This window comes from Biomphalaria glabrata, chromosome 17, assembly GCF_947242115.1.
Source record: "Biomphalaria glabrata chromosome 17, xgBioGlab47.1, whole genome shotgun sequence".
NCBI lineage: Eukaryota > Metazoa > Mollusca > Gastropoda > Planorbidae > Biomphalaria > Biomphalaria glabrata.
The window spans coordinates 24,660,431-24,688,252 of record NC_074727.1 but is presented as its reverse complement, the minus strand read 5'-3'; the positions used below and the strand labels follow the sequence as shown (position 1 = coordinate 24,688,252).

General features: G+C 39.6%; 1 protein-coding gene and 1 long non-coding RNA gene across 2 annotated transcripts; both read left to right on the top strand.

Moving 5' to 3' along the window:
* Positions 1 to 2,059: 2,059 nt before the first annotated feature.
* On the top strand, positions 2,060 to 9,669 carry LOC106051468 (uncharacterized). Its single transcript, XR_008775538.1, has 3 exons — positions 2,060 to 2,196; positions 8,546 to 8,633; positions 9,457 to 9,669. It is a non-coding gene; the product is annotated as an uncharacterized LOC106051468 (long non-coding RNA).
* Positions 9,670 to 16,450: 6,781 nt separating this feature from the next.
* On the top strand, positions 16,451 to 27,811 carry LOC129921612 (uncharacterized). Its single transcript, XM_056015087.1, has 4 exons — positions 16,451 to 16,734; positions 18,141 to 18,278; positions 23,430 to 23,541; positions 25,273 to 27,811. Exons 2-4 carry the CDS (start codon positions 18,209 to 18,211, stop codon positions 25,577 to 25,579), a joined length of 489 nt encoding a protein of 162 aa, XP_055871062.1. The 5' UTR covers positions 16,451 to 16,734; positions 18,141 to 18,208; the 3' UTR covers positions 25,580 to 27,811.
* The last annotated feature ends 11 nt before the right edge of the window (positions 27,812 to 27,822 follow it).

Sequence of the window (27,822 nt, the reverse complement as noted above, 5' to 3'; positions counted from 1 at the left end):
GAAAACCCCTTTTAGCAACGCTCGTAGCGTTTTGAGTGTATATAATTTGCTTTGTTTTTATTATTAAAGAGGTATTTTTAACCTTCAAACCCCGCTGAAGGGGGGTTTAAACTTAAACTCAAAACTAAGTAAAAACCCATTTAGCTACGCTCATAACATTTTGAGTGCGTAATTAGCTCTTTTTTTATATTGAAGAGGGGTTTTAAAATCAAAATCTTCCTTAACTGTGCTATTGGAATTTTGGGATTGTCGTTTGCATTTTTTTGTTTTGTTTTATAGAAGAGGGGGATTTTAACTGTAAAAACCCCTGGTAGGGGGTTTTAAACTCAAACCCCCCTGGTAATGGGTTTTAAAATCGACCCCCCCTGTTAGAGGGATTTAAACTCAAAACCCCCGGTAGGGGGTTTTAAACTCAAAACCGCCTTGGTTGTGCCGGCGCAAGTGATGGTTTAGTATTAAAATCTCACCTAAAATAGACAAAATCAAAGCAAAAAATCGGTCAGTAAATTCCGATCCCCCCCTCCGGGGGGGGGAATTCCATTTTGGGGGAAGGGTGAACCCCAAACCCCCCCTGGCTACACCCATGATATATATATATATGTCACATATCATTTGTCAGACATTTTAATATATTTAATTTTTTAAAATATAGCTCGGGTCGAGGTCGAGTTGCAGACCCAGCAGTATGATAGAGAATTTCTGATTGGTTGGAGATGTGAGCTAGAGATCAAATGTCGTGGTTTTGATTGGAAGGAGGAAGAGGTGTGGCTACGCTACGAGTTGAAACGAGATCAAAATAATTCCCCAGTCTCGAGCCGATTCTCATACTGTGTAGATCGTTTAAGATCCAGTAGAAATCATTTGAATATTTTTATCTAAGTTACAGTTTATTCATGTAATTTTTGTACATTCGCTGTTTCAAGTTTTAAATTAAAAGTTTCTGAATTTTAATAGAGAAGGATTTTTGCCGATTTATTTATAGATTGCATTACATCTCGATATAACATAGCACTTAGCAAGTCACATTACTTTTTCTAGACAGCTGACATCTTCTAATCCTCGGCATCACCGTTACAGGATCTTTATCTAAGAGGCAAAAGTTCATTCCAGATCATTACTCCTTCAAGAGCTTATTCATCGTGACATCTATCATCAACAAAAATATTCAGATAGACTAGCATTTTTTACTCAAGTATTAAAGATCCATTGACCGTGACAATATATATATATAGTCTAGTAATTCCAGTGGCGGACTGAAAGGCTTAATGCGCGAATGGCACCACGATTCAGGCCAATCACTATGTCAACGGCTGTCGATAGACAAGGGACAGTACTGCTAGAAAACGCACGTATGACCCGTGTTGTGGTCATGTAATTGAGGTCCTTCACGGGCTAGAGACAATGTGTTAGAAAGGACATTTGAGTCCAGGGCAGTAAGGACTGTGCGGTACCCTTTTGAGTCCTCGAAAATGTAGCTGTACGAGCTAGAGAGACTTGTAGTGATTAGTTTTGCAGTTCTGTTGTGTAGCAAAGCATTTGAAGTGTAGCCAATTGTGTTGAATAGGATGTTGGTGTAGTTGTAATTAAATCGCCACCATGTTTATTGAAACTCTTGTTGTCAATTTCTTGTGTTACACGTGCTGTTGTGTTTAGCAGTGTTTACAGAAGGCCTGACAGAGAAGATCGTAACAATATATATATATGTATGTATGTATATGTGTGTGTGAGTGAGTGATTAGGCACGAAACTGTGCACCATGGGACACAATAGAGAGACAGAAGAGGATGTAAACACGGACACTTAAGCTGGCTTTAGATTGGCTCTAGTTTCTTATTTATGATTAACTGTGCTATTTTATAATCCTTTTGATGAGGTTATTTGGCTAAGTTATAACAATTGGTGTCTGGAGGTGGGATTCTCTATACTATAGCAACAAAAAAATGTCCTTCATTCCTTCTATATAGAATTCTCATCCTCAAATATTAAAATTTTAAGTTAGATTTACTTTAAATTATAAACGTATCGTGATTCTCAAACTATCATGTAATCTAGGGGACCTGCACATAATGTATGCCAAGACAAATGATACCAGTGATCCCTTTGGTATTAAGTGTGGTCTATCAGGTCGCAGCAGCGCCAACCTTGTTTTCGGGGATGCATACAATCTGTATGTTACACCAGTAACCCAGATTCCAGGTATGCTTTAAAGTAGAAATGTATAATTTCTTAAGATATCTATGGCACCACAGATTGTTTAACTTAATGTTCTGTATCCGAAAATAAGGGCTGTATATCAAACATATTTGCTGAGTATCTAATCAAAACCGTTTAATAATTCCAATAACAATGTTCATGAATATTTTTTAATAAAGCAGATGCATTATAATATATCAAAGCCCTGCATCTTACATTTGTATATGTTATTATCCCTCCTGCATTGCACACTGCCCCATGAGACACAATAGAGATTGGAAAAGATAAAAGTAAGTAAGAAACATTGGATCTTGAGGATATAAACAATGAAGCTTAGGCTGTTATTAGTTTCGCTCTATTTTTTTCTCTTTATTAATAAACTAGTATTGTTATATACTCCTTTGGTGAGGTTTTTCTGGGTTCACTGTTGCAGCAATAAATAAATAAAAAATTATTACCACAGCAAAGTGCAAAATCCCACATTCTATAGAATGTTTAGTATTCTAAAGAATGTAAAAAAACCAACAACTCCTGGCAAAGTGAGAAATGAGTTTTCCAATTCCTCCTGGTGTTTAACAAAAACTGTATATGCGGCGCCTCTAATGTGTGGCAAAGAAGATACCAGCAAGTGTGTGGCAGAAGAGATAAATGGAGAATAAGTGAAGGATATGTACCTGCAAATGTGTGTCAGAGAAGATACATACCAACAGAGCGGCAGAACAGATACCAGCAAAATGCATGGCAGAGGCGATAGATACCAGCAAACTGCATGGCAGAGGCGATAGATACCAGCAAACTGCATGTTTGGCTTCTTGTAGGACTACACATCTTTCACGTCAATGTAAAAGGCCAGATGATTGGGAACTACAAGAGTGACCGCCATAAACTCTTTAAGACAGGTTGCCTTGCGTTAGCGACAACGATCACGACATCGTCTCTAGAACAGACTGGTCAACTAGAGAGAAAAAAAGCGGAACCTGGAGAGAACGGTAAAGATAGCTTCGTAGGGAACACGCTCCCTATCGTCTATGTCTCCCACTGATCGACCTCCACATGAACTGTCAAACCTCCTTTGCACTGTTATGAACCTTTTTCTTTCCATACGACAAGCGTTAAGAAGGGTCAATGCTATAACCCTGCCATGCACACCGCCATTCAAGCTAGTGCAGAAGGTGAGCACTGTTAGAGTCTAGACTGAGAAAGATGCTTACATTGGGAAGAAGAGAATGAAGTTCCGCCCAAGTCTAGAACTTATGAAGAGGCTGTATTTAAGACACATTGTTATTTATGGTGCACCGCATAGTCGCTCCGGCTTCGGCACCGGCCGAATATTCGGCAATTTCTCACTATTCGGCCGAAGCGAATATCACAGCCGAATAGTTGACCGGATAGTAAAAACTACACCGTCGTACCTATAGTTCTAATAACATTGTTAGGCGCCTCCACGCTAAGTCTTTTCCAGATAAGTCAAACGGAGGTAACACTTAAATAACGAAACAACGCAGGCGAAAAGCCAACAATATAAGGCTAGTCGACCCTGATAAACGATGCGGAACAAGAAGTTTAATACTCTATGAAAGGAACAGTCGAATATGGTCAAACTAAATCTCTACGTCAATAAAAACCTGCCAATATTCATAAAGTGGACATGATTCAGTAATGTCAGTTCTGAGATACATGAACGTTTATGTTTCAAATAAAAAGAATGTGCTTTTAAAACTATGACTATGCACCAAACATCTTTTAGTATAAAGACAAGGCGTGTTAATCTAAATAGTAATAAAACTTTACACTATAAATTCGCATTACATACATAGCAGCGATTGCTGGCACATTTAAAATTTTTGTCTAGACCTTTGAGTGGGCTAGTTAACATGTAATATTCCTTGACTACGTCACGCTGACCAGACATATGTCTAGATGTGTGGGTATATCTCCAGAGGTAGAGATGAACAACCCCCATCTTCTTTTGTTTGTTTAGTCCTTAACATTGAGTTCATAGATAGACAAGTGACCACATTAAGCCAGATGTCAACATTTTGACACTGTCTAGAGGTCACACTTTATGAGGGAACTGAGTTTGTTTACTTGGAGTAAAAATCTGAACTAAGGGGCTGGACTTCAAGCGCACCACTACACATGTAACAAGGGTAGAGATGAACAACTCCCACCCCCTGTTTATTTGTTTAGTCACATTGAGTTCATTGATAGACAGGTAACCACAAGTCAAATACGATGGACCTAGGTACTCTCTATAGTTCACGCGAGGGAACTGAGTTTGTTATAATGAGTTTGTGATAAATCGTGTATAAACATCAGTCCCGTTGAGTTGTCATCTCCTAAGTAATTACAATGCGATTAGCTAAGTAAAAGAAAATACGTAATTAATTAAAACTTGAAATCACACCTAGCATAGGGTAAAGAAGACATAGGTCTACAAAGTTATTTTTTAGTCTTAAATCTTGTTAATTATTTGTGATTGTTTAACTTATTCTTTTTAATTTGTATTTGTAATTATATTTCTAATTAATACTTTTCATACTTTTCCTGACGCAGAATTTGTCATTCTATAGAATGACTAGGTAAAGTAGGGAATGGAGAATCATTTAGCTCAGAGGGTAGAGTATCAAACTTTAGATCGGAATGTCAGAGGTTCAAATCCCTCATCACGCGAAACTGTTTAAAATATTTAAAAAAATATTTTATTATAAATAACGTTTTTCTCAAGATTTAATTTGAATAAACGATCTACATAAAATTTGCAACGGAATTTATAGCCTCATATAGCCTAATATGTTTTTTAACACTCGATTAAAATATTGTTGGTGTTTGAAAAGCATCAAAGAGCCTTTCAAATATTTTGATAAAAGCTAAAAAATATAGTTCAACAGACCTGAAGTGAGTGTGTTTGGGAGGATGATTTACTATGGCCAAAACGGGGGCTTTAAATGCAGGCACTTTTATTAAAAGTGCACAAGAGTAATGATGGAGGGTATGACCAAAAGAATTATGCGAGTCTCTGCTAATTGTAAGAAGAAGAAAAATGCCCAGGCCAAAATATAAATATTGTTATAACTCTGCCATGCGCACCGCCATCCAGGCTAGAAGGTGCGCACTGTGATAGACTAGACCTAAAAGGATGTGTACATTAGAGAGGAGAACGATTTCCGCCCAAGTTGAGAGCCGAAGTGAAAAGACTGCCTAAGAAAGATGATGTTTTATGAACTTGTTGAGTTGTCTCACTTAAGTTATTACAATTGGTGTCAGAAGTGGAATATAGGCAACTCAACGAGAGGAGGTAGGCTTTGATTACAATAACTTATTATTTCATCAGCTCTCAATTAAAGAGATAAGACAAGAGCTTCGGGACCGAGGTTTAAAATCCCTCGGTAGCAGGGAAATGCTCACGGCTCGTCTGCGGCAATCTCTGATCAGTGAAGAAGAAGATCCTGAGACCTACACATTTGAAATTGAACTTGGGATTGTTGAGTTCATTGGCAAGATCCAGGACTTTGTTGATGCATTTGATGAACAGCTGAACATGATTGGGAACAAGATGGGAAACATGAGTAGGAACATAATGTTGAACAAAGTAGATGAAGTGTATTGCAAGTAGAAGGCCAAATAGACCAAAGTGATAGAATTGTGTCGCAAGCAAAAGGAGGACTAAACTCGTTAGGGAAGGAGCAGTTGCCTGGTCAGGACTGTGGCTGCACAAACAGTGGTGATGGAGGCGCTGGGGATTGGAGCGCTGTCTGTGACTGTGTTGTGGGCAAAACTGACGGGGATGACTTTCAGGGCGAGAAACGTGACAACGATTGCTGCGACGATCTATAATGGGATGTGCCGATTCGAAACTAAAGAGACAAATGAAGAAACAAGAGAAGTCTGTTATGTGCCTGAAACTTTTGTTCCTGGTATACCTGCAACGGGCCGGACAGATCAAAACAACGTTGGGTCTGCATCCAAGCTTGCTGCTGTGGAGCTTAAAAACCTCTGTTTATCTGTCAGTGCCTTTGATGAAAACTCAAGCCATGAAAGCCTCAAGACCGTTTCTGATTCCTTGCCTTTGATGTCGACGAGTGAAATTGCGAATACGGGCCCCAACAATGGCCGAGACAGAATTAACGAATTCGACTTTGGCAGTAGCATAAAAGAGAACTAGATGCTTGGCAACTGCATCCAGGCGATTGAAATGAACTGTATATGCGGATTCCTGCGGGGACAGCGGGGACAGTGCCCATGCCAAGAAACCCAGCTTCAAGACCTGAACTTAACAGAAATGTGTACTTCTGCCCACTTCAGTGAGAATGACTTGAACGGTGTTGAATGTGAATTAATTCCAACAACCCTGGAATCTACAGTGATTGCCACAACCTCACATTACAAGGATGCTTCATGGGCATACCTTACAGATGAAGCTGAGAAAGACTATGTGCTTGAAACCATGGCTACAAGTGGGCCTACAACTGTGTCAAGAGAGGTCCATGGAAAAGGTCCGCTGACTCAGCGTCTTAGAACAACAACCCTGGAATCTACAATGATCGCCACAACCTCCATTTGTGTTACGTGGCTGGCAACCTTAACCTCCAGTAACTCTCCCTGTGTCAGCTGGCTGGCATCAGTGACTATCGTCATGAGGTCGAAGCATCGACCACGATATCGTCTCAAGAGTAGACTGGCCAACTGGATGAAGAGGAAGCGACGACCTCGGAAAACTGTGCAGATGGCTTCGTGGGCAACAGGCACCCTACCGTCTGTGGCTCCCACTGATCGACCTCCACCTAAAATGTCAAAGCTACACTGCACTGTTTCTTTTCGGGACGAAAAGCTCTAAGAAGGGGGCAATGTTATAACTTTGCCGTGCGCACCGACATCCAGGCTAGTGCTAGAAGTGAAAAGACTGCCTAAGTAAGATAATGTTTTATGAACTTGTGATGTTGTGTAAATAAAGATATATGTGCCTCGTTGAGTTTCCTCACTTAAGTTATTACAATATATATATATATATATATATATATATATATATATATATATATATATATATATATATATATATATAAATATATATATATATATATATATATATATATATATATATATATATATATTTCGAATAAAAACTCAAAAGCAGAAGCACTGTCATCTATTGAAATTCAAACAGGCCCTATTTGTTACGAGGAGAGTTGGGGGGGGGGGAATATTTACGTTTAGCTGGCTAAAGGACTGATTTGGAAAAGGGGGTGGTAAGTTCACACAGCAGCATCGTTATAAGTAACAAAACGGGACATGATCCATTATATTTTTTAAATGTTTAAAAATAAATGGAAGGGCTCCATGGCAAAATAAAAATCGATGCTCTTTGATTTGGAATCAAATATTAGCGAGGATTTTACTATACGTAAAAACATGTTTTTCAATATAGTATGTAGGGAGCATTTAGAATATGTAGAGAGCATTTCGAGTATGTAGAGAGCATTTCGAGTATGTAGAGAGCATTTAGAGTATTTAGAGAGCATTTAGAGTATGTAAGGAGCATTTAGAGTATGTAGGGAGCATTTAGAGTATGTAGGGAGCATTTAGAGTATGTAGAGAGCATTTAGAGTATTTAGAGAGCATTTAGAGTATGTAGGGAGCAGTTTGAAGTTAGAACCCCTGACGTTATGGACACATACCAGCCAACATGTAAGACTTCATGTCAACAAAACTATCACAAATATGTAGCATAAAAATGGAGGTATTGAGGAAAATGTGCTAGGTATAGAATAAGAGAATTGGAATTTTTTTCCTCCCATCATAAGAGGCCATTTAAGGTCCATACATATAAGAATTCTGCTGTCCTATTTCAGGAATGCCTCTTGGGGTGCTTCATTGAAAATTTAATGTAATATTGCTATACCTTTCTGATTCTACTAACATTTTGTACTAAAAGACATTCACCTTTTTAGAGTCGATACATCAATGTATACACTCTTAGGGCGATATGATCTATCTCTCTAGAGTCGGTCTGGGAATTCATGTATCCTTGAGATGGCTTTAATGACGATTTGTTTGCTCAGCAAAAACTTAGTTTGACTGCTCATGATTTCCTCGGAGTTTAAAGCAAAGCCTTCTTGTTAGGTAGCCAAGCAGGTCATTGCTACCAAGCGATATAACAACTGGACTAATAGTAACAAATCTTTTCTATTAAAAAAGAATTAACACTTCGATCGCAATTCTTAATCCACAGATACATAGCTTTTCTTGTATTTTTAATGTTAAGCAATCTCCAAGTTGTATATTTCGTATTCTATTGTGGCTTCCGTTCATTCTTAAAACAGAAATCTCTAAATATTTGTAACGTATCTATCAGGTCAAGCTCCTGTACTAAGATGGTTTTCTGCAAATGTAGTGGCAGAAGTGTCTCATTCTGCAAGACTAGAGTGTGTTTTCAGTGGGTAGTAAGTAGATTAATGACCTTTTTGTTCAAAGGTTGTTTTTAGTACACTAATTTATTTGTTGTATTTAAAGTAAAAATAGCAATAAACTCCCCTTGAAAGTAATTAATTGCACTGAATGTTATATGTTTATCATGCCCACTGTGAAATATTCCTTAAGGAGATTAATTTTTATACTGACACTTTCTCGAACTTACTTAGGGATAAATCTACTTACCTCCATCAAAAGGTCCATTAGTGAATCGGAGCGCCATCCTGTATCCCCATCATCTCATTCTCCCAACAGAGAAGTTCAACAAAGGCAGCAATCACTAATTCGATACATATATCGCAGGTGGTCAGTTCTGGACAAACCACAAACAACCACACTTCTACGTAGAATTTTTTCATATTTCTAATCTATAATCTTTTTCTGATGACGGCTCATTAATGGAAGGGCGTGACGGAACCTTTGGAATGAGTCATCTCCACCTAAACTCCACCGAGGCAAATTTAATGGATCTGGTTCTCTACCCTTTGTGCGGCTACATTCTAACAGGAATAGGCACCTGTTGTCATCAAAATTTTGCGCCGGCAGTTGTAGATTTGCGTGAAAAAAAAATGATGCGTTGATTTTTCTGGATAAAGAATTTACTCTAAACGAGTTTGGGCTATGGGTTAGGGTTAGATAATTTGTGCTTTAATCATTAGTCACAGATAGCAGTGAACTAAACTATGCCTGATTATACAATAAATTTATCTTTAAAAAAATAATTGCTGCAATTATTTTCGGTCAAATAAAGTCCAATGGAAATATGTAGGTAAAATATGCTATGTTCTGCACCAGTGACCCATTACAGCCATTACCAACAATTACATGGAGCTTAGAGGATGGCACAGTAATAAGCACTAACCAAAAGTACAATGTATCATCAAATGGAAGATGTCTCATAATCTACAAGTTATCAGAACAAGACGAAATAACTTATAGCTGCCAGGCGAGAAATACCATAGGAGAAAGTGAGACACATCCAGTTTTTCTTAACATCACCAGTAAGTGAATCTTACAGAATTTTTCTTTTCAAATCCGTGTGTGTTGTAGTATAATGAATTTCCTGTTATAAGAGGTCATTGGGTATATTGGAATCAGAATCATCTTCATGGAGATTCGTGTCTTTTCCTTAGTGTGTATCGATTAGTTTGTCCGATTCCTGTATGACATACACTTTTTGATTGATTTGTTGATTTGAGGCACATCGGCACAATTTAGGCCATGTCGTGCCTGCAGTCCCTTAAGGACTACTCTCTCTCTAAACAACAAGGGCCAGATTCTATACAGTCATATAATTAAAATCAAGGTCTATTCACAGTTAAAATAGTAAAGGTAGTAAAAATTTAAATATTTGGTAAAAATCTAATGTAAATAGTGCATGTTCACAAATTCAGAAATCAGATCTTCGTAGATAGCCCCACTTCCCGAATAAAGCCCAGTACCTTCCCAGGGTCGACATTATTAAATAGTGTTTTTAGATTAGTGGCTCCAAAGTATTTCGCCCTGACATCCTGGTATCTGGGGCAATCAACGAGGATATGTTCCACGGTGAGGCGAGAGTCACAGTACTCGCAAAGTGGGGGCTCCTCTCTCTTCAGTACAAAAGAGTGCGTGATGTAGGTGTGGCCAATCCTAAGTCTGGACATGGTTGTGCTACCACGCCTTGTCAGACCCTTAGATGTGGGCCGCCACCTGACATCCGCCACAATCTGCCTGAGTTTACTGTGAGTCTCAGCCTCCCATCGGTTCTGCCACTCTCGATACGTGGCAGAGGCAATACTTTGTCTCAGATCCGAGTAGGGAATTTGGGTTCCTGACACCGCATGATTTAGGGCTCTCTTTGCTTCTCTGTCTGCGGCTTCGTTTCCCTCAATGCCAACATGGGAGGGGACCCAGATGAAGGTGACATCCCTACGGTCGGCTGTTATTAGGTCCAACAGCTTCAGGCTCTTATGTACCAATGGGATGTCAGTCTTCATCCGCCCCAAAGCTTGCAATGCAGATTTGGAGTCGGAGCAGATTATAAATTTACTCCTTTCTGATGCTTTTACGGCCATAAGTGCAAGCAATATTGCGTGCAATTCGGCCGTAAAGATGGAGCAGCCATCGGGGAGTCTACGGGAGATTGTTTTGTTCCGAAAGGAGCAGGCACACGCGACCTTTCCCTCCATTTTGGATCCGTCTGTGTAGATGGTGCCACAATCTCCGTAGCTCTCCTGCAGTTCCCTAAAGTGGACTTGTAGTATGCTTGGGTCTGTATTTTCTTTTTTCAAATTAAGGAGGGATAAATTTAATTAGGGTTTATTCATTAGCCAAGCAGGATTCTGAGGGGTTTCTATTTTAGAGATTTGGTCAATGGGTGGGGTTAAATTTTGGATGGGTTCTCTCATTCGAAGGCCCAACGGCTGTATGACGTTAGGCCTTCGATTGTATAATTCTACCTCTGTAGGGTTAAATATGGAGTCATTCTTATATCCATGGGGAGTTCTCCAGCCTCCACATGGAGACTTGGGATAGGTGATGTACGAAACGCGCCGAGACAGAGACGCAGGGCAGCATTTTGTATTGGTTCCAGTATTTTTAGGTACGACTTCCTTGCTGCTCCATATATTATGGATCCGTAGTCTAGCTTGGATCGAATTAGACTCCGATAGAGCAGCAGCAAGGTATCTCTGTCAGCTCCCCAGTCCGTATGGCTGAGTACTCTTAGTATGTTTAATGACTTTTGGCATTTCTTCCTAAGTTCCTTAATGTGGGGGAGAAAATTAAATTTGGAATCTAAGGTGAGGCCTAAAAATTTTGTAGTTTTCACGACAGGGATCTTCTTTTTGTGTATAAATAGTTCAGGGTCTGGGTGGAGTCCCCTTAGATTACAAAAATGCATACTAACTGTTTTGGAGTCTGAGAATTTAAAACCATTATAGTTTGCCCAACCCTGAATTTTGTTTAAACATAACTGTAATTTCCTTTCTAAGGTGTTCATGTTTTTCCCATAAGTAAGAATGACAAAGTCATCGACATACAAAGAGCACTCTATGCCAGGGGACAGCGCATTTATGATGCTATTTATTTTAATGTTGAACAGGGTGACTGACAGAATGCTGCCCTGGGGTACACCCATTTCCTGGTCATGAGTGTCAGAAGCGGAGTTGCCCACTCGGACCTGAAATTTTCGATCTTTCAGGAATTCCTCCACAAAACGGGGGAGGTGTCCCTTAAGCCCCATAAGCGCCAGGTCACGTAGAATGCCATGTTTCCAGGTTGTGTCATAGGCCTTTTCTATATCGAAGAATACAGCTACTAGATGTTCTCTTCTGAGTAATGCATTTCTAATATAAGCTTCCATCCTTACCAGGTGGTCAGTTGTTGTCCGCCCCTGCCGGAATCCGCACTGGTAGTTTGAGATCACTTTATTCCTTTCCAGGTACCAGACCAGCCTACTGTTAATCATTCTTTCCATGGTTTTGCAGATGCAGCTTGTTAGTGCTATTGGTCGATAGTTAGCTGGGTCAGAGCCGTCTCTTCCCGGTTTAGGTATCGGTATAACTGTGGCTTTCCTCCAGCTGTTTGGGAAAGCGCCTGTTTGCCACACACAGTTATAGACCCCTAGTAGGACTGCCAATGAGGGTTCGGGAAGGTGCTTGAGGAACTGGTAATGGATTTCGTCTTCTCCAGGCGCTGTGTCATGTGACTTGTCCAGCGATTCCCTCAGTTCCTCAAGCGAGAACGGTTTGTTGTAGTCTTCATTGTTCTCTGACCTGAAATCAATGGGGTGTCTTTCCTCCCTGGTTTTGACTTTTTGGAACTCTGGCGTGTAGTGTGCAGTGGATGATTTTTCTGCTATTGAGGATGCAAGGCAGTCAGCTATTTCTCTGGGGGACGTGACAGTTCGTCCTTGGTTTTTCAAATGCCCTATTGCATTTGATTCTTTCCCTTTGATTCGCCTTACTGCCTTCCAAACCGCTCTAGCAGAAGTTTTGGCATCCAGACTGCCGACAAAACTTCTCCAGGAATTCCTTTTGGCTGACCGTATGGTTTGTCTAGCCTTTGCTCTAGCTATCCTGAATAGCTTTAGGTTTTCCTGGGAAGGATTCTTTATAAATGCAGCCAGTCGTTTTTTCCTATCGCCAATAGCACTTTTGCAAGCTGTATCAAACCATGGTTTGCTAGGCCGTTTTGGATTTGCAGAGGTTAGGGGTACAACTTTCCTGGCTATACTTAGTAGCTTGCTAGCAAAGGTATCAGCTGGGTTCTGTTCATGGAGGATATTTTCTGTGATATCCTCAGAGCATCTTTTTTGGAATTGTTCCCAATCGGCCTTATTCAGTTTCCACCGCTGAGGTCGTCCCAATGAAGGGAGATTGTTAGTAATGATGATTGGGAAGTGATCACTTCCCCGTAGATCATTGCTAACTGACTATTTAAAATCGTCCAGAAGTCCGGGGACGTATACGGTGAGGTCAATGCATGTGAATGATCCAGTTCCTGGGTGCAAGTAGGTCGGTGATGCATCATTAAGTATGCATAAATCATGTTGGAGGAAGATATCCTCCAGCATACGACCTCTTGTGTCGGTATTGTTGGATCCCCACATGGTGTTATGGGCATTGAAATCCCCAAGGATTAAATAAGGCCGGGGGAGTTGTTTCAATAGGTCCTCCATGTCTGTTCGGTTTAATGGAGCGCCTGGTGGTAGATACAGGCTGCAGCAAGTGATAACCTAGTGAAGGGTTATCCTAGCTGCTACGGCCTGTAGTGTGGTCTGTAGTTCTACCCTCTCATGGGGGATGCTATCCTTCACAAGGATACAGACTCCACCTGATGCTCTCTCTGCATCCTCAACATTCTTGGTGTAAGCACGGTAGCTTCGGAAGCTGATGCAATCTTTCAGAAATGTTTCCTGTAAGCAGACAGCTACAGGAGTCTCAGAGTCCATCAGTAGCTGCATTTCCTCGTAATTGGCCTTGAGGCCTCTACAATTCCACTGTACAATTCTGGAATCCATGGCTTATTCTAGATGACCTACTTGGAGCTATTTGGCCTTGGGAGGCCCCCGGAGGGGTTTCCCTTTATTCCAGTGACCTTGGTATTTTTATTCTTGGGTTTGGATGGAGAGGAGGACAACCCCCTTTTGGGGGAATTCTTTCTCTCTGGAGAGGGGAGATCCCTCTGGTTAGAGCGGAGGTTATTTCCTCCTCTCTCACCTCGGGCATCCTCTCCGCTTTGATTTCTCCCCTTAGGGAGTTGGTCAACCTCTAACTCGGTAGAGGTTGGGGTGTCTGGCTGGGTTCTCTGAGGAGAACCTGTGTCAGACATGATGTCTCCGGGTTCTCCCGGAGTATTGGTTTTGACATGCTGCTCAGTCTCCATGCTCTCATCAGCGAGCACAGAGAACCTGTTCTTTAGCATGACAACAGGGCTTTCTTGTTTCTTCAGAGGTGTGTTCTTTGGCGGTGTTTTCTTCTGAGTTGGGGGAGGAGGAGGGGGTGGTGGTGTCAATGTGTCCGTCTGTGTGGCTATGGATCTTCCTTTCTTAGCAACAGCCTGGGCGTAGGTCTTTGTCAAGCTGAATTGGCCCTTGGGTAGGGCCAGTACAGCCGATTTCGCCTGGCTAAAGGTACATCCGTTTCTGCCTTGTACCTCTGTTTCCACACAGGGCAGTCCTTGGAGTAGGCTGAGTGGCCAGCTTGACAGTTTGGGCATTTGAACTGGGCTGTGCAGCCCTTGTCCTCATGACCCTCTCCAGCACATCTGGCACACACAGTGTTCCTCTTGCAGACTGCCGCGCCGTGTCCATAACCCTGGCACTTGAAGCACCTCATGGGGTTAGGTATGTAGGGCCTCACTGGAACTCGTAGGTATCCTGCCTTCACATACTCTGGCGGTGTCCTAGTTCCGAATGTGAGGATAATAGTGGCGGTTTTAACCTCCTCACCCTCCCTGCGCCTGGTAATGCGCCGGGCATGGGTGACTCCTTCAATGCCCTCCACTATTTCCTTCTCGGAACATTCCAGTAGGTCCCTAGAGCTGATTACACCTCTGCTGGTGTTCAGACTCTTGTGTGGCATGACTTCCACTTGGAGATCACAGAGTCTTCTGCATCTTAGAAGCCCATCAGAGTGTGTCTTGCTGTCTACTTCTACAAGGAGTTCCATTGTTTTGTGTAGCTTAGACACACTCTTGGGCTCTCCCACTACTGACTTGAGTCCCTTATAGATAATAAAAGGGCTCAACTTGGTCAGGCTTTTTCCCTCCTCTGTGCACCTAACCACCAGAAATGATGGCCAGGTGGCACAGCTTTTTGGGACCTCCTCTTTTTTATCGTCAATTCGACGTTTCTTGCCCAGACATAGGTCTGGGGCAAGTAGTTTTGTGTGTGTTTTTTTGTCCATATATATTTTGGTTAATTCGGCACCTGTGCTCCCCACCCGCCATCGAGTCCAACAAGGGGACGAGCCATTCGGATGTCCAGAATGAGCCCGCCAGGGCTACACAGGTGCTATACTCAGTCAGCTGCTACATCGGACATGTGTCCGATACAGCAGCTCCCTGATTGACCCTCCAGCCACCGCCCTCCAGCATAGGTCGACGACCTATGCTGGTAGCTCGGCATGACCAGCCGGTTGACCCAGAGCGGGCCATCTGGGTCTCAGGTCTAGGGGAACTTGGAGCCAAAGTATTGTGTTGTTGTGGTTTATCCTCAGATAGCCACCACTCAAACACCAGGATCTCTTTATCCCCCCTTACCCGTCGCAGTCCACGGCAAACGGACTGGTCTAGGACGTAGTGAGAATTTAGAGTTAAGGAGACAGTGTGATGATCAATGAAGGCAGACTTAGGAAAAGAGGAGGCAGACACAATGATAGAAAAGAAGTAGGGCACTTTTGAGCTCCAAAAGTGCTAAGGAAAGAGGAGCGCAGTTTAACGTCATGTCTCGGGACGCCACTTTTTGATAATCGGTACTATAATTGCACACTTTTATACACGTTGTAGACATGATTCAACCTATGGTTTTATTGATCAACTCCATCAATTTGTCATTTACTTTACCCCCCCCCCCCCCCCCAATTTTTTTTTCATCTCTGAGGCTACGTAGTTAAGTTGTAGTCTACCGGTTTTACACATAGCAATCGCGTTGTCAAGTTTGCACGTGTCCAGCTTTTCTAGTCTTTTTCATACATTTGTCACGTACGATAATTTGTATATGTCTGTTTTATTGTGTATCATTCTGGAGCGTTTCTGAAGCAAAGGATTGTCAACCGACACTTTTAACGCTTTAGCGAGTTAGAATTCAGGTCGCTCATTTTTTTAAAAAGGCAATTTTAAATGCGATCACACAGATACCCCCCATTGTTTTCCCCACCACCTTTTTCCAACCAGTTTAGACAAGTGATAGGATCATAGAGTATTGAGAAAGATAAATGCATGGTATTGCGCTAAATAAAAGAATTGGTTCAATATTTCTAATCGCTAATTATTGTTAGTCTAGATCTCTTAAAAATTTAATTACATAACTGGTTCAAACTAATTGATACAACTAAACTTAATAAAAGCTTTGTGTCTGTATTAAGCTAGTTTTTTAAGCCTGCCTTTGTTGAGTAAACTGCTATAACTCCAAATCCTGGCTTTCAGTTTTTTTTGTTTTTTTTTTAATATATGGCTTCAATTTATCTCAGAGCCAAAAGCCAAATTCGTATAATATAGTCCGTCTGTATCACGAACTAATTATGTTTGTTTACAACTTGATATCTTAATTTCTTTTCGTTTGTAAATGGTTTTCTATACTTAGCATAATATAGCCAATCAACAGACAAATGTTTTGAAAATGGTTATTCTAAATTTATTTTCCATTTTATAACTAAATTATTAAACCATTATTGTAATTTTTATGAGACTTGTTTTACCTTCAAAAACGTAAACCCATCTTCTATGAAAACAAAGCACCAAAGGATGTAACAGTTTCTCAAAATAAACATGTGACAATTCCATGTGAAGCTAGGTCAGCTTCTGGGGAGACACCTCCATCGTCAGCAGTTTGGTATGTTAATGCGAGACAGATTGGACCTCATACAAGTAAGTTTAGAAATAATGCATTACCTTTCAGTTGTAACTCATAAAATAAAGAAAATGTGATCTCCTAGCCTCCTAGCCTCTATTTCACGCAGTACAAAATTATAAATTCCTATCTATACAAAAGATTAGTAAAAACGAAAAAACCTTTCTTCTATTCTTTTCTTTCTTTGCTTTGGATCTGGAACTTAAAGTAGATCTATGCTTCTCTAATTTCACATTAACCCTTTAATAAAGAAGAGTACTCACACACTTATACTTGCAATTCACATTCAGCTATACCATATATGGTAGTGTACTAATTTTTACAATAAATTTTGTTTTTATTATTACAAGATTACTCAAAAATTAAAAAAGAGAAATTTACATCATTTTCATAATAATACATCTTATATTTACTAAATCTGTCTGACTGGTAAAAAGTGTGTACACCATATTTCTCCAACACACATTCTCAGATCAGGTTGAAATTTTGCACAATTATTTATTTACTACTCATAAGGATGAATAAAAAACTATCCATTTTCTCTCAGTTACTGGTAATGGATTATTTTGGTTGATACCAACAAGGGAAATTAATCTTTCAATATTCATAGATTTGTAGGATTTAGTCTCCTTAAGAAATGTTTTCTCCAATCAAGTTGATACTTTAAACTATTATTAAATTGCATCTAACAAAATATGAATCAATAAAGAGAAGATTAATCAATTATTCAATAATTGGCTATTAATCATTTTGTTTGATATTGAATAAGGGAAATTTCTTCTACATAATTAATAGATATTGTTGTAAGGGCAGAGCTCTTCACTTAGAAAAGTTTCGTTATATATGTTGCTTACTTTGTAAATGTGGACACATAGATGTACACTCGGATACACAAGTGTATATGACTAAAGTGCTATTCTTTAATTCTTTAGGAGATGAAAATATAATAAATATTACTTTTTTTTTTTAAATTAGCCTCAAAAACTTGAAACATAAAAAATATTCCCTAACCTTTCTCCCTCCCCCCCCCCAAAAAAAAAAAAAACAATTAGAGAAAGCTAATCTTTGTGGTAATATCTAGTGCATAATGGAAAGTGAAAAGTGTTTTAATATTCCAATTACATAGGTAATACATACAAATTGATAACGAATTTGTAAAGTTGGAATTAGAAGCTAATACTTTAAGATTAGGTATATAGATATGAAATTGAGTAATATTTTTTTAATAATTGAACTATAATTCTTCAACATTTTAAGACAGATATGTTTTGAAGGTTTCTTTGCTTAAATATAAAAACACACGTGTTTTTGTTTTATATTTGGGAAAATTAATGAATATTTTCCAACAATCAAAACAGAAATCCTTACTTTTTTGTAACAAAATTTTTTTTTTTTCTAAAATGTAGATTTGTTTTATTTTCAGACAGAAACAAAATTATTGTCAAGGCTAATTCTCTAACAATCAAATCCGTCCAAAAACCAGATGATATTATGTGTGTCGTGTGTATAGTTTCTAACTCTGTTGGACAAACGATGGGTGAAGCTTGTGTCAATGTTATTTGTAAGTTAACAAACTTTAAACCAGTAAATTCTAGCATCAATAATAGTCATGCCACATGGCGTTGAAACTATTTTACGTTTGTACGCGTCAAAGTCTCAAGAGAAGTGTAAACAAGAAGCTTATTAATACATTTTCTTTTCAATAATCAAAATTTTAAACAGAACAGTTAAAATGTAAAGGGCGTTAATAAAAAAAAATTTGCTGCAAAAGCTTTATAACCTATATAAGGGGGAGCTTGTTTCAGGGCCTACAACTCAGTTTATTCAGTGCATAAGTTTAAAGCTAAATATTCAGTGTACTTTTGAGAATTATTTAATTTGAATCATAAGTCCTTTAGTGTTTTGTTTAGACAGTGTGCTTAATATTTTATTTCGCTCTTCTTAACGGAATGAAACAGTTTTCTCTTTTGAAAGAGGGAGTCTGTTATCACTTCAACTAAAAGGATATCGCCTAGATAAGAGGACTATATGAGGGCATAAGAAAAGCCTTTGGACCTCACACCAGCAAGTGTGCTCCGCCCAAGTCAAAAGATGGCTCAATCATCAGCGATCGTGCGCTGCAAATGGAACGATGGGTAGAACACTATGCAGAACTCTACCAGATTGAAAACGCCATCTCACCAAATGCTGTTTCCAACTTCCCATCACTTCCAGTTTTGACGGAATTAGACGAAACGCCCTCAGTAAAGTAGCTGAGCATAGCCATTGACATGCTTGCACATGGGAAAACGCCCGGAGGAGATGGCATTCCTGCTGAAGTAATTCAGGCTGGAAAACATGCCCTAATCAAACCACTCCATGAACTGCTAAGCTTGTGCTGGGAACAAGGAATGGTCCTCCAGGAATTGAAAGACTCCAACATTTTATAAAAATAAAAGCGACCGCTCTGATTGTAACAGTTACAGAGGCATCTCACTGCTTAGCATAGTCGGAAAGGCTTTTGCTAGAGTATTACTAAAGCGATTACAGATCCTGGCAGATCGTGTTTATCCAGAGTCGCAGTGTGGCTTTAGGGCAGGTAGATCTACAACAGATATGATTTTCTCTCTTCGGCAGCTACAGGAGAAGAGCAAAGAACAAAAGCAGCCCCTCTTCATAGCATTTATTGATTTGACCAAGGCCCTTGACCTTGTTAGCAGAAGCGGTCTGTTTGCTGTACTAGAGAGAATCGGCTGCCAAAATAAGTTAAGAAAACTAGTGTCAGCTTTTCACGAAAATATGCAGAGCACCGTTCAGTTTGAAAGTTCTTCCTCCAGGCCATTCTCCATTAAGAGCGGTGTCAAACAAGGATGTGTACTGGCCCCTACACTATTTGGCATTTTCTTCTCAGTCGTACTATCCAGTGCTTTTAAATCCATGGAAGACGGAATATACATCCATAGCAGATCCGATGGAAGGCTCTTTAACCTGGCACGTCTTAAAGCCAAAACGAAAAGGCGTCGTATCTTGATAAGGGAGCTGCTGTTTGCCGATGACGCGGCACTCGTATCTCACTCACAAGGAGATCTACAGAAGCTAGTGAACGCCTTAGCAGCTGCTTGTCAAGAGTTTAGCCTTACTATAAGTCTCTCCAAGACCGAAATCCTGGCACAAGACTTCACAGAAATACCTATAATACAAATTGGGAACCACACCCTTTCAGTGGTGCAGGAATTTACCTACTTGGGTTCAACAATTGTCAGTAACCTAGACTTAGACATCGAGCTGACAAAAAGGATAGGAAAAACTCTCCAAGCGCGTCTGGGAAAATGGTAAATTGACCACAGCGACCAAAATCCTAGTCTACAACGCCTGTGTTGTGAGCACTCTCCTTTATGGCAGTGAAAGCTGGTCAACATACATGTACCAAGAGCACAGATTGAATAGTTTCCACTTGCGCTGCCTGAGACGCATAATGGGCATCTTTTGGAGGGACCATGTCTCCAATCAGGAAGTTTTAAGATTGGCCAATATGAACAGCATGTATGCTCTCCTGACACAAAGAAGATTACGCTGGCTCGGACATGTCACCCGCATGCCAGATGGTAGAATCCCGAAAGATATCTTATATGCCGAGCTTGTGGAAGGAGTCAGACCCAAGGGCCGCCCAAGACTAACATATAGAAATTTCTGCAAGCGAGACATGAGAGCCTCAGGCATCAGCGAAAGTATGTGGGAAAACATAGCCAAAGACCGGAGTGCATGGAGACAGACTGTGCGTGCTGGGACAACCCTTGCTGAGAATAAAAGAATTGAAGCGGCTTTAATCAAGAGGGACAAAAAGAAAGCTGCCCTGTCTGCTAGCCCTAAATCAGAGGCATACACATGTACGAATTGTGGCGAAGTCTGCCGTTCTAGAATTGGCTTGATTAGCCACACCAGATTCTGCCCCGTCTCAAGATTAAGCCAAAACCAGTGACTCATTTGGGCGCATCCATTGCCTTTCGAGACAAAAGGAGCCATATATATATAAAAGGATATCGCCTAGCGTCATGGGCGTAGCCAGGGGTGGGGGTTTTGGGGTTCAAACCCCCCCCCCCGAAATGAAATCCCCCCCCCCCTGGGGGGGGGGGGTATCGGAATTTAGTGAATGATTTTTTGCTTTGATTTTGTTTATTTTAGGTGAGATTTTAATACTAAACCATCAATTGCCCCAGCACAACCAATGGGGTTTTGAGTTTAAAACCCCTTACCAGGGGGTTTTGAGTTTCAAACCCCTTACTAGGGGTTTTGAGTTTTAAACCCCCTACTTGGGGTTTTTGCAGTTAACCCTCCCTCTTCTATAAAACAAAACAAAACAAAGATGCAAACGAAAATCCCCTAATTCCAGTTAAGGGAGATTTTGATTTTAAAACCCCCTCCAAAATTTACAATAAACCCCCTCTTCGATATAAAAAAAAGTTAATTACGCTCTCAAAATGTTATGAGCGTAGCTAAATGAGTTTTGACGTTTTTTAGTTTAAACCCCACTTCAGCGAGGTTTGAAGGTAAAAAATACCTCTTTAATAATAAAAACAAAGCAAATAATACACTCAAAATGTTTTGAGTGTAGTCAAAGGGGTTTTGAGTTTCAACTCCCCTCCAGTGGAGTTTGAAGCTAAAAAGTACCTCTTCAATATAAATAAAAGCAAATTACTCACACTAAAATCTATGAACGCAGCTAAAGGGGTTTTGAGTTTAAACCCCCCGTCAGGGGGGTTTGAGGCTAAAAATACATCTTCAGTGTAAGAAAAAAAGCAAATTACGCACTCAAAATGCTATGAGCGTTGCCAAAAGGGGTTTTGAGTTTAAACCCCCATTCAGCGGGGTTTAACGCTAAAAATACCTCTTGAATATTAAAAAAAAGCAAATTACACACTAAAATTATTTGAGCGTAGCCAATCCAGTCGGGGGTTTTGAGTTTAAACCCCTCTTCTACAGATGGCGTTTGTTTAAAGTTTAAAACCCCTCCAGGTGGTTTTGAGTTTAAGATCGCCCTACAGAGCATTTTGAGGTGGAAAACCCCCAACAGATGATTTTGACGATATAAAATCTAAAGCAAACTACAGTCACTTAATTCCAAGAGCGTATTCAAGAGTGGTTACACATTTTTACCAGTGGCAGGGCTCCCTTAACAAGCTGTAGTGAATAGTCATCTGCCGAATTTGAAAAACACTAAATGTGGCTCAACAAAGATGGCTAAGACAGATTTTAGGAGTCAGTTATAGAGATCGGGTTTAAATCAAGGAAATCCTATGCCGAACTGGGAGTCGACCCTTTAGTAAGATTGTGAGAGAGCGACGCATGAGGTTTGCGGGACATGTTCTCCGACAAAATGAATTACGCATAAGAAGAGTTGCAATGATATCCTAGTACAACTTGACGCCACTCATTTATTGAGGTCCTCATGGCAGGTGGGAAGAGGCTTCAGACATTACCAGTGACAGATTTTTATGGAAACAGCTTGACGTCAAATGCTCCGAACGGCGCGGTAGGGTCTAAGTCAGTAAGAATAGCACATTAGGTTTTTGAAATAAAACTTTTTAATAGCAGGAAAATGCACTGTAGATACCTCAGAATATGCATTTCGTTGGCTTTCAATACCAGAAATAGTGCTTGACGGCGGGGCTTCGCCCCGCGCTAGCGCTCCCCAGACCCCATTGCTAGTAATGGCAGGGAATCTACTATTTTATGGAAACAGCTTGACGGCAAATGCGCCAAACGGCGTGGGAGGATCTAAGTCACTAAAAATAGCGCATTATGTTTTTGAAATAAAACTTTTAATAGCAGGAAAATGCATTGTAGATACCTTAGAAAATGCATTTTGTTGGCTTTCAATATCAGAAATAGTGCTTGGCGGCGGGGCTTCGCCCCGCGCTGGGGGAGCTCCTAGCGCTCCCCCAGACCCCCTTGCTACTATTGGCGGGGAATCTACAATTTTTCCACTAACTTATGGAAGAACCTATTCTAGGGCACAATAAACGTCTTCCGGAAGAATGAAGGGTCAGAATGCAATAAAGATTATGTACACACACACACACACCTCTCCCCCCAACCCCCCCCCCCCCCCGAAAAAAAATCCTGGCTACGTCCATGCCTAGCGTACTTCAGGATTTGACTCATTGGAGTTAACTTCTTACATAGTAAATATGTCTATATCACCCTATGCTTTTTGGTTAGAACTATGTTGCCAACATAACAGTTCTCCTTCTTCGAGCAGCTGATGTATATAAAGAACCTATAAATAGCCGATACAGTTTGTGGTCATCAGCGTTGCATGTTATCTCAGGATGTAACGCTGTGTACAGTTGAATGCTAAACGATCACGGGGTCCTGATTTGTTTCCCCTCAGTGTTGACTCCTTCCCCATGTTTGTGTACATTCGCAAGGAGACATAAGTTTATAGAGTTTCCTTATATAAAGTGGGGGGGGGGGGCCAGCCAAGGGTAATGAGCCCCCCCTTCCTAAGCTTATTAATTTAGGCGATAAATCTTCGTCTTTTGTCTCGCCAGTGACAACAGCTCCAACTGAATAATATCTGAGATTTATAGATCTTATTTCATGATTCAAAGTGTAAATACATTACACTGTACAGAGATGTAAAAACCTGTAGCTTATTGAAGTGGTGGGTTAATGACAACATTTACTTATTTTTCTTTATTTGTACATTTGTATTTAAAAACATATTTTCCAGTGCCTATTTATTTAGCAAAGCCAATCAATGCTAATCAATATATAGCTTACGGAAACTCTATAGACTTGACAGTACTAGCAAAATCTGACATATCCCAACAACTGAATTACAAGTGAGTTATTTTGTTTTTCTTTGTTAAATTGGCTCATATAGACTACAAGATCTATAAGATACTAGCATTACATACCGGTTACGCCTGTTGATTAGTTTCCAGGTTTTATATCTTTTTTATTTTCGGATCATCCCCTCTTTTTTATAGCTTGCAATAATTGGGACACATTTGAACGATCCCAAACATAATTTTTTAGGCGGCCCGCTCTTTGTCTCTGTCTCTCTCTCTGTCTCTCTCTCTGTCTCTCTCTCTCTCTCTGTCTCTCTCTCTGTCTCTCTGTCTCTCTCTCTGTCTCTCTGTCTCTGTCTCTCTGTCTCTCTCTGTCTCTCTCTGTCTCTGTCTCTCTCTGTCTCTCTCTGTCTCTCTCTCTCTCTCTCTCTCTGTCCCTCTCTGTCTCTCTGTCTCTCTCTGTCTCTCTCTGTCTCTCTCTCTCTCTGTCTCTGTCTCTCTCTCTGTCTCTCTCTCTCTCTGTCTCTCTCTCTCTCACTCTCTCTGTGTCTCTCTAAGTCTGTCTGTCTCTCTCTCTCTCTCTCTCTCTCTCTCTCTGAAAACACCTTTTATTTTCTCTTAACACGCACATGTTCTCTGCCATAGACTTTTGACTTAATTTGGATCGACCCGCTTTACCCTCCCCCTCCCCCCCGCATACACGCAGACATTCTTTTGGTCTGTTAAATTTAGTATCGCCCGTTTAATCAGGCGCTTAAGTTGTAAGATCAATCAGTTAGTCATTAAGTGCAGTTTTGGAAATCTAATATAGATCATTACTAACTGGATTAATTACTAGTTAGATTTTAATGACATATGGACTGGCTTATTAGCATGCCATACAAGTAGCATTGTGTTGTTCCTGCAGCAGAAGTCTATTTTGCGAGCATTTCTATTTGGCCATTCTAGTGACCTTTAATATCAAATACCACTGACTGACTGATTCATGTACGGATAAAGAAATCTCAGCATTTGCCATACAGACTCGCATGAAATTTTGTACACAGGTTATTTTTACCTTCTGGGTGCTTGCTAAGACATGGTTTTGAATAATTCATAACCTGCACACAGCCATTCACAAATAAACCACAAGCTTTCTATTAAGCTTATGTATTTTATTTTCGTTCTTTTCCAAAAAGGAGCCTTCTATGTATAAAGTATAAATAGTAGTAGCACAAACCCTGTATTTTAAAAGAAGTTAAACTGATTTGTCCTTCTCATTGCCACTTATTTATAAACGCGCTCTAAAATAAAAACTAATCCTAATAGCATCAAAGAAAGATAGTTCTAGAGTCTATTTTTTTTAATTTTTTTTTATTTTTGAGAGCAAAAAATGATACCCTTGTTGGACTGTCATTTCTCTACATTCAAAATGGGTAAAAATCAATTACAATTTGTAAAACCAAATTTACCTTGTTTACATTTAGAGGACCAAAACCAAAATAAATGTAGTGTAGGCGACGGGAATGGAGCCCTTAATTGGGGCTTTCGGGAAAATGTATTTTTTCTAGGGATACACCGAATAGTATCTCTGGCTCCGGCCCGAATATTTGGCCATTTTCTATATCCGGCTATATCCGATCCCGGCCGAATATCACTGCAGAATAGTTGACTGAATAGTAAAAAGTACAGCTTATATACATTATAAAGTTGACCTAGTTTTTTTCATTAGCTTAATACGTTTATTAAACATTAATTAGTATTCAGAATGAATGTAATAATTGTGCATTGAAATGTTTTCAGGTGGACTCACTTTAGAAACAAAAGTGACCTTGTTGGGGAAGAACCAAAGTTTACCTTCTCTGATCCAATGAAAAATGTGGCCTATATAAATACATTTGGTATGAGTGAAGCAGAATATGAATCTGTTGGTGGTGAATATGTGGTGAACATCTCTCACCTCTATGATTACAGAATTGAACGTATTCATGTCACACTTCAATACAAGCCTGCTCTAGACGATATATCTGGCCAATCAAAGTTACTACCCAGGATGTACCTCTACTTTTTGACAAGTCTGACTTATGTGCTGACAACTGCGAAGGCATAAGACTTAGGAACAAAATATACCAAATAATCATGAATTACAATATATGTAATAATCATTTTTATAATCTACAAAAGACATGTTTATAAACAGATGCAGCATACAATTTTTAACAATTTTAAATTAAATCCTCCAGCCTGTTGTATGCATTAAAACTATTGTGTACACATTTTTACAAGCATCGCACTTACGTACGCAGAACTAACAAGGGAAATTCTATGCATTTTTTGTCAATAAATGTATTATACACAATTAATGCTGTCAATTGTTAGAAATAAATTATCTTATAAGGCACTTATTCGAAGATTTTTATGGAATTAAAATTCTAGACGTGGCAAATCCCTACTATGAGCTTCCTCTGTAAAGGTATTTGTCAGAGGTTGTAGATTTGGTCATGGCTCGTTTACCCGAGCACCCCCCCCCCCGACAGTCTATCAGCTAATATATTAGTCAAATACCAAGAGAACAAGTAATGGCAATATATTTTAACGTATACTAGTTAACATCAAGAGTTTATATAACAAAGATTTAATGATTCAATGATAAAATATGACACGGATGATGACTATACATAATATTTAAAACTATATCAACGCGACTAAGTCATGTGCAAATATACAACATAGTTAACATGCAAGCCTAGTTACAACAGTCCACTCTGTCGCGAAACCCACAATACAACGGCTGATTGCCAAGTAAGTTTAATATACCCTGTAGGGCTTTTGAGGTCAAAACCCCCTCTTCGATAAAACAAAAAATAATTCAACCGACAGTCACCAAATTCCATGAGCGAAGCCAAGAGATATTTTAAGTTTAAAACTCCTTCCAATTTTTTTTTTTACTATAAAACGCCCTATTCAGTATAAGACTAAAGCATACAACAGTCACAAGATTCTATAAGAGTAGCAAAAAAAAAAAAACAACAACAACCCTCCAGATGGCTTTAAGTTAACCCACACCCCAGAGAGTTTTGATTTTAAAACTCCATCCAGCGGGATTTGAAACTAAAAGCCATCCCTTCAATGTAACATTAAAGAAATAAATACAGTCACAAAATTCTATGATAGTAGCGAATTTATAGTATACTAGTTTAATCCCACCGTCCTGAAGGCTTTAAGTTTAACCCCCCTCCAGATGGTTTTGAGTTTAAAAAAAAAACCTACAGAGAGTTTTGAGGTTAAAAACTCCCTTTTCATTATTCTTCTAAAGCAAACTAACAGTCACCAAATTTTATAAGCGTAGCTAAGTGGGTTTCGAGTTTGTTAAAAAAAAACAACACATATATTTTTATTTAAAAAAAAAAAAGAGATTTGACGATAAAACTTCCCTTTTCGATATAAAATCTAAAGCAAACTACAGTCACTAAATTCCATAAGCGTGGTTAGGGGTTATACATTTCTACCAGTGCAGTAAATAGCAGAATTGGTGTTTTGAACTAAAATTATTTTATATACCGGAAATAGTGCCCCTAATCCTAGTCCTAAGAGTGATAATCTATTTTTTAACGAAATAGTCTAAATACAAGCTTGTCAGTAAAAAGCTAAAAATTAACAAACCTTTTTTTTTTTGAAGTCGAAACATAAAATCATTCATTTGCATCATACTTCACTTCGTTTCCATTTTTACTCTGTACAAAACTGTCAGCTGTTGATTCTTTAGTTCCGTGCATGATTATACTTTCTAAAGGCCAATATTTTATCGTACATTTTATTATGGTTTATTCCCAATCCAGTTTTGAATCACTTTGAAATCCAGAGCAGTCCACAACACTGCAGTGGAGAAGCCGGGGTTTTGGACCCCGTGGGCCTTTAGGGGCCCTGAATTTTGACATTCGACATTATGGTATGAGATTATGGCGTAATATTTATATTTAATGTAAAACAAATTTCGGACACTCATTTGGGAGCTCCCTAAAGTGGGGGCCCGGTGAGATTTTCAAATTTTAAAATCTGCCTTCCCCCCCTTCCCTAACTACGCCACTGCAACAGTGCCAATTGAATCCCACAGAGCCTGAGAAACACTAAGGCATCCGGCTCCGACATTTAGCCCTAAAAGCAGGGAAGACCATTTATTTCCCACTACTATTATCACCTGACTGCAAGATCATCCTGAATGTTTACTGAGAAAGCCATCTCGACATTAGTCCTTATTCTAAACCTATTGACCTATATCTGCGTTCACTGTAAGATCACCTCTTCTTTTTTGTGTCTGTAATAAACTTTTTTATAAAAATTTACATTTTTTAT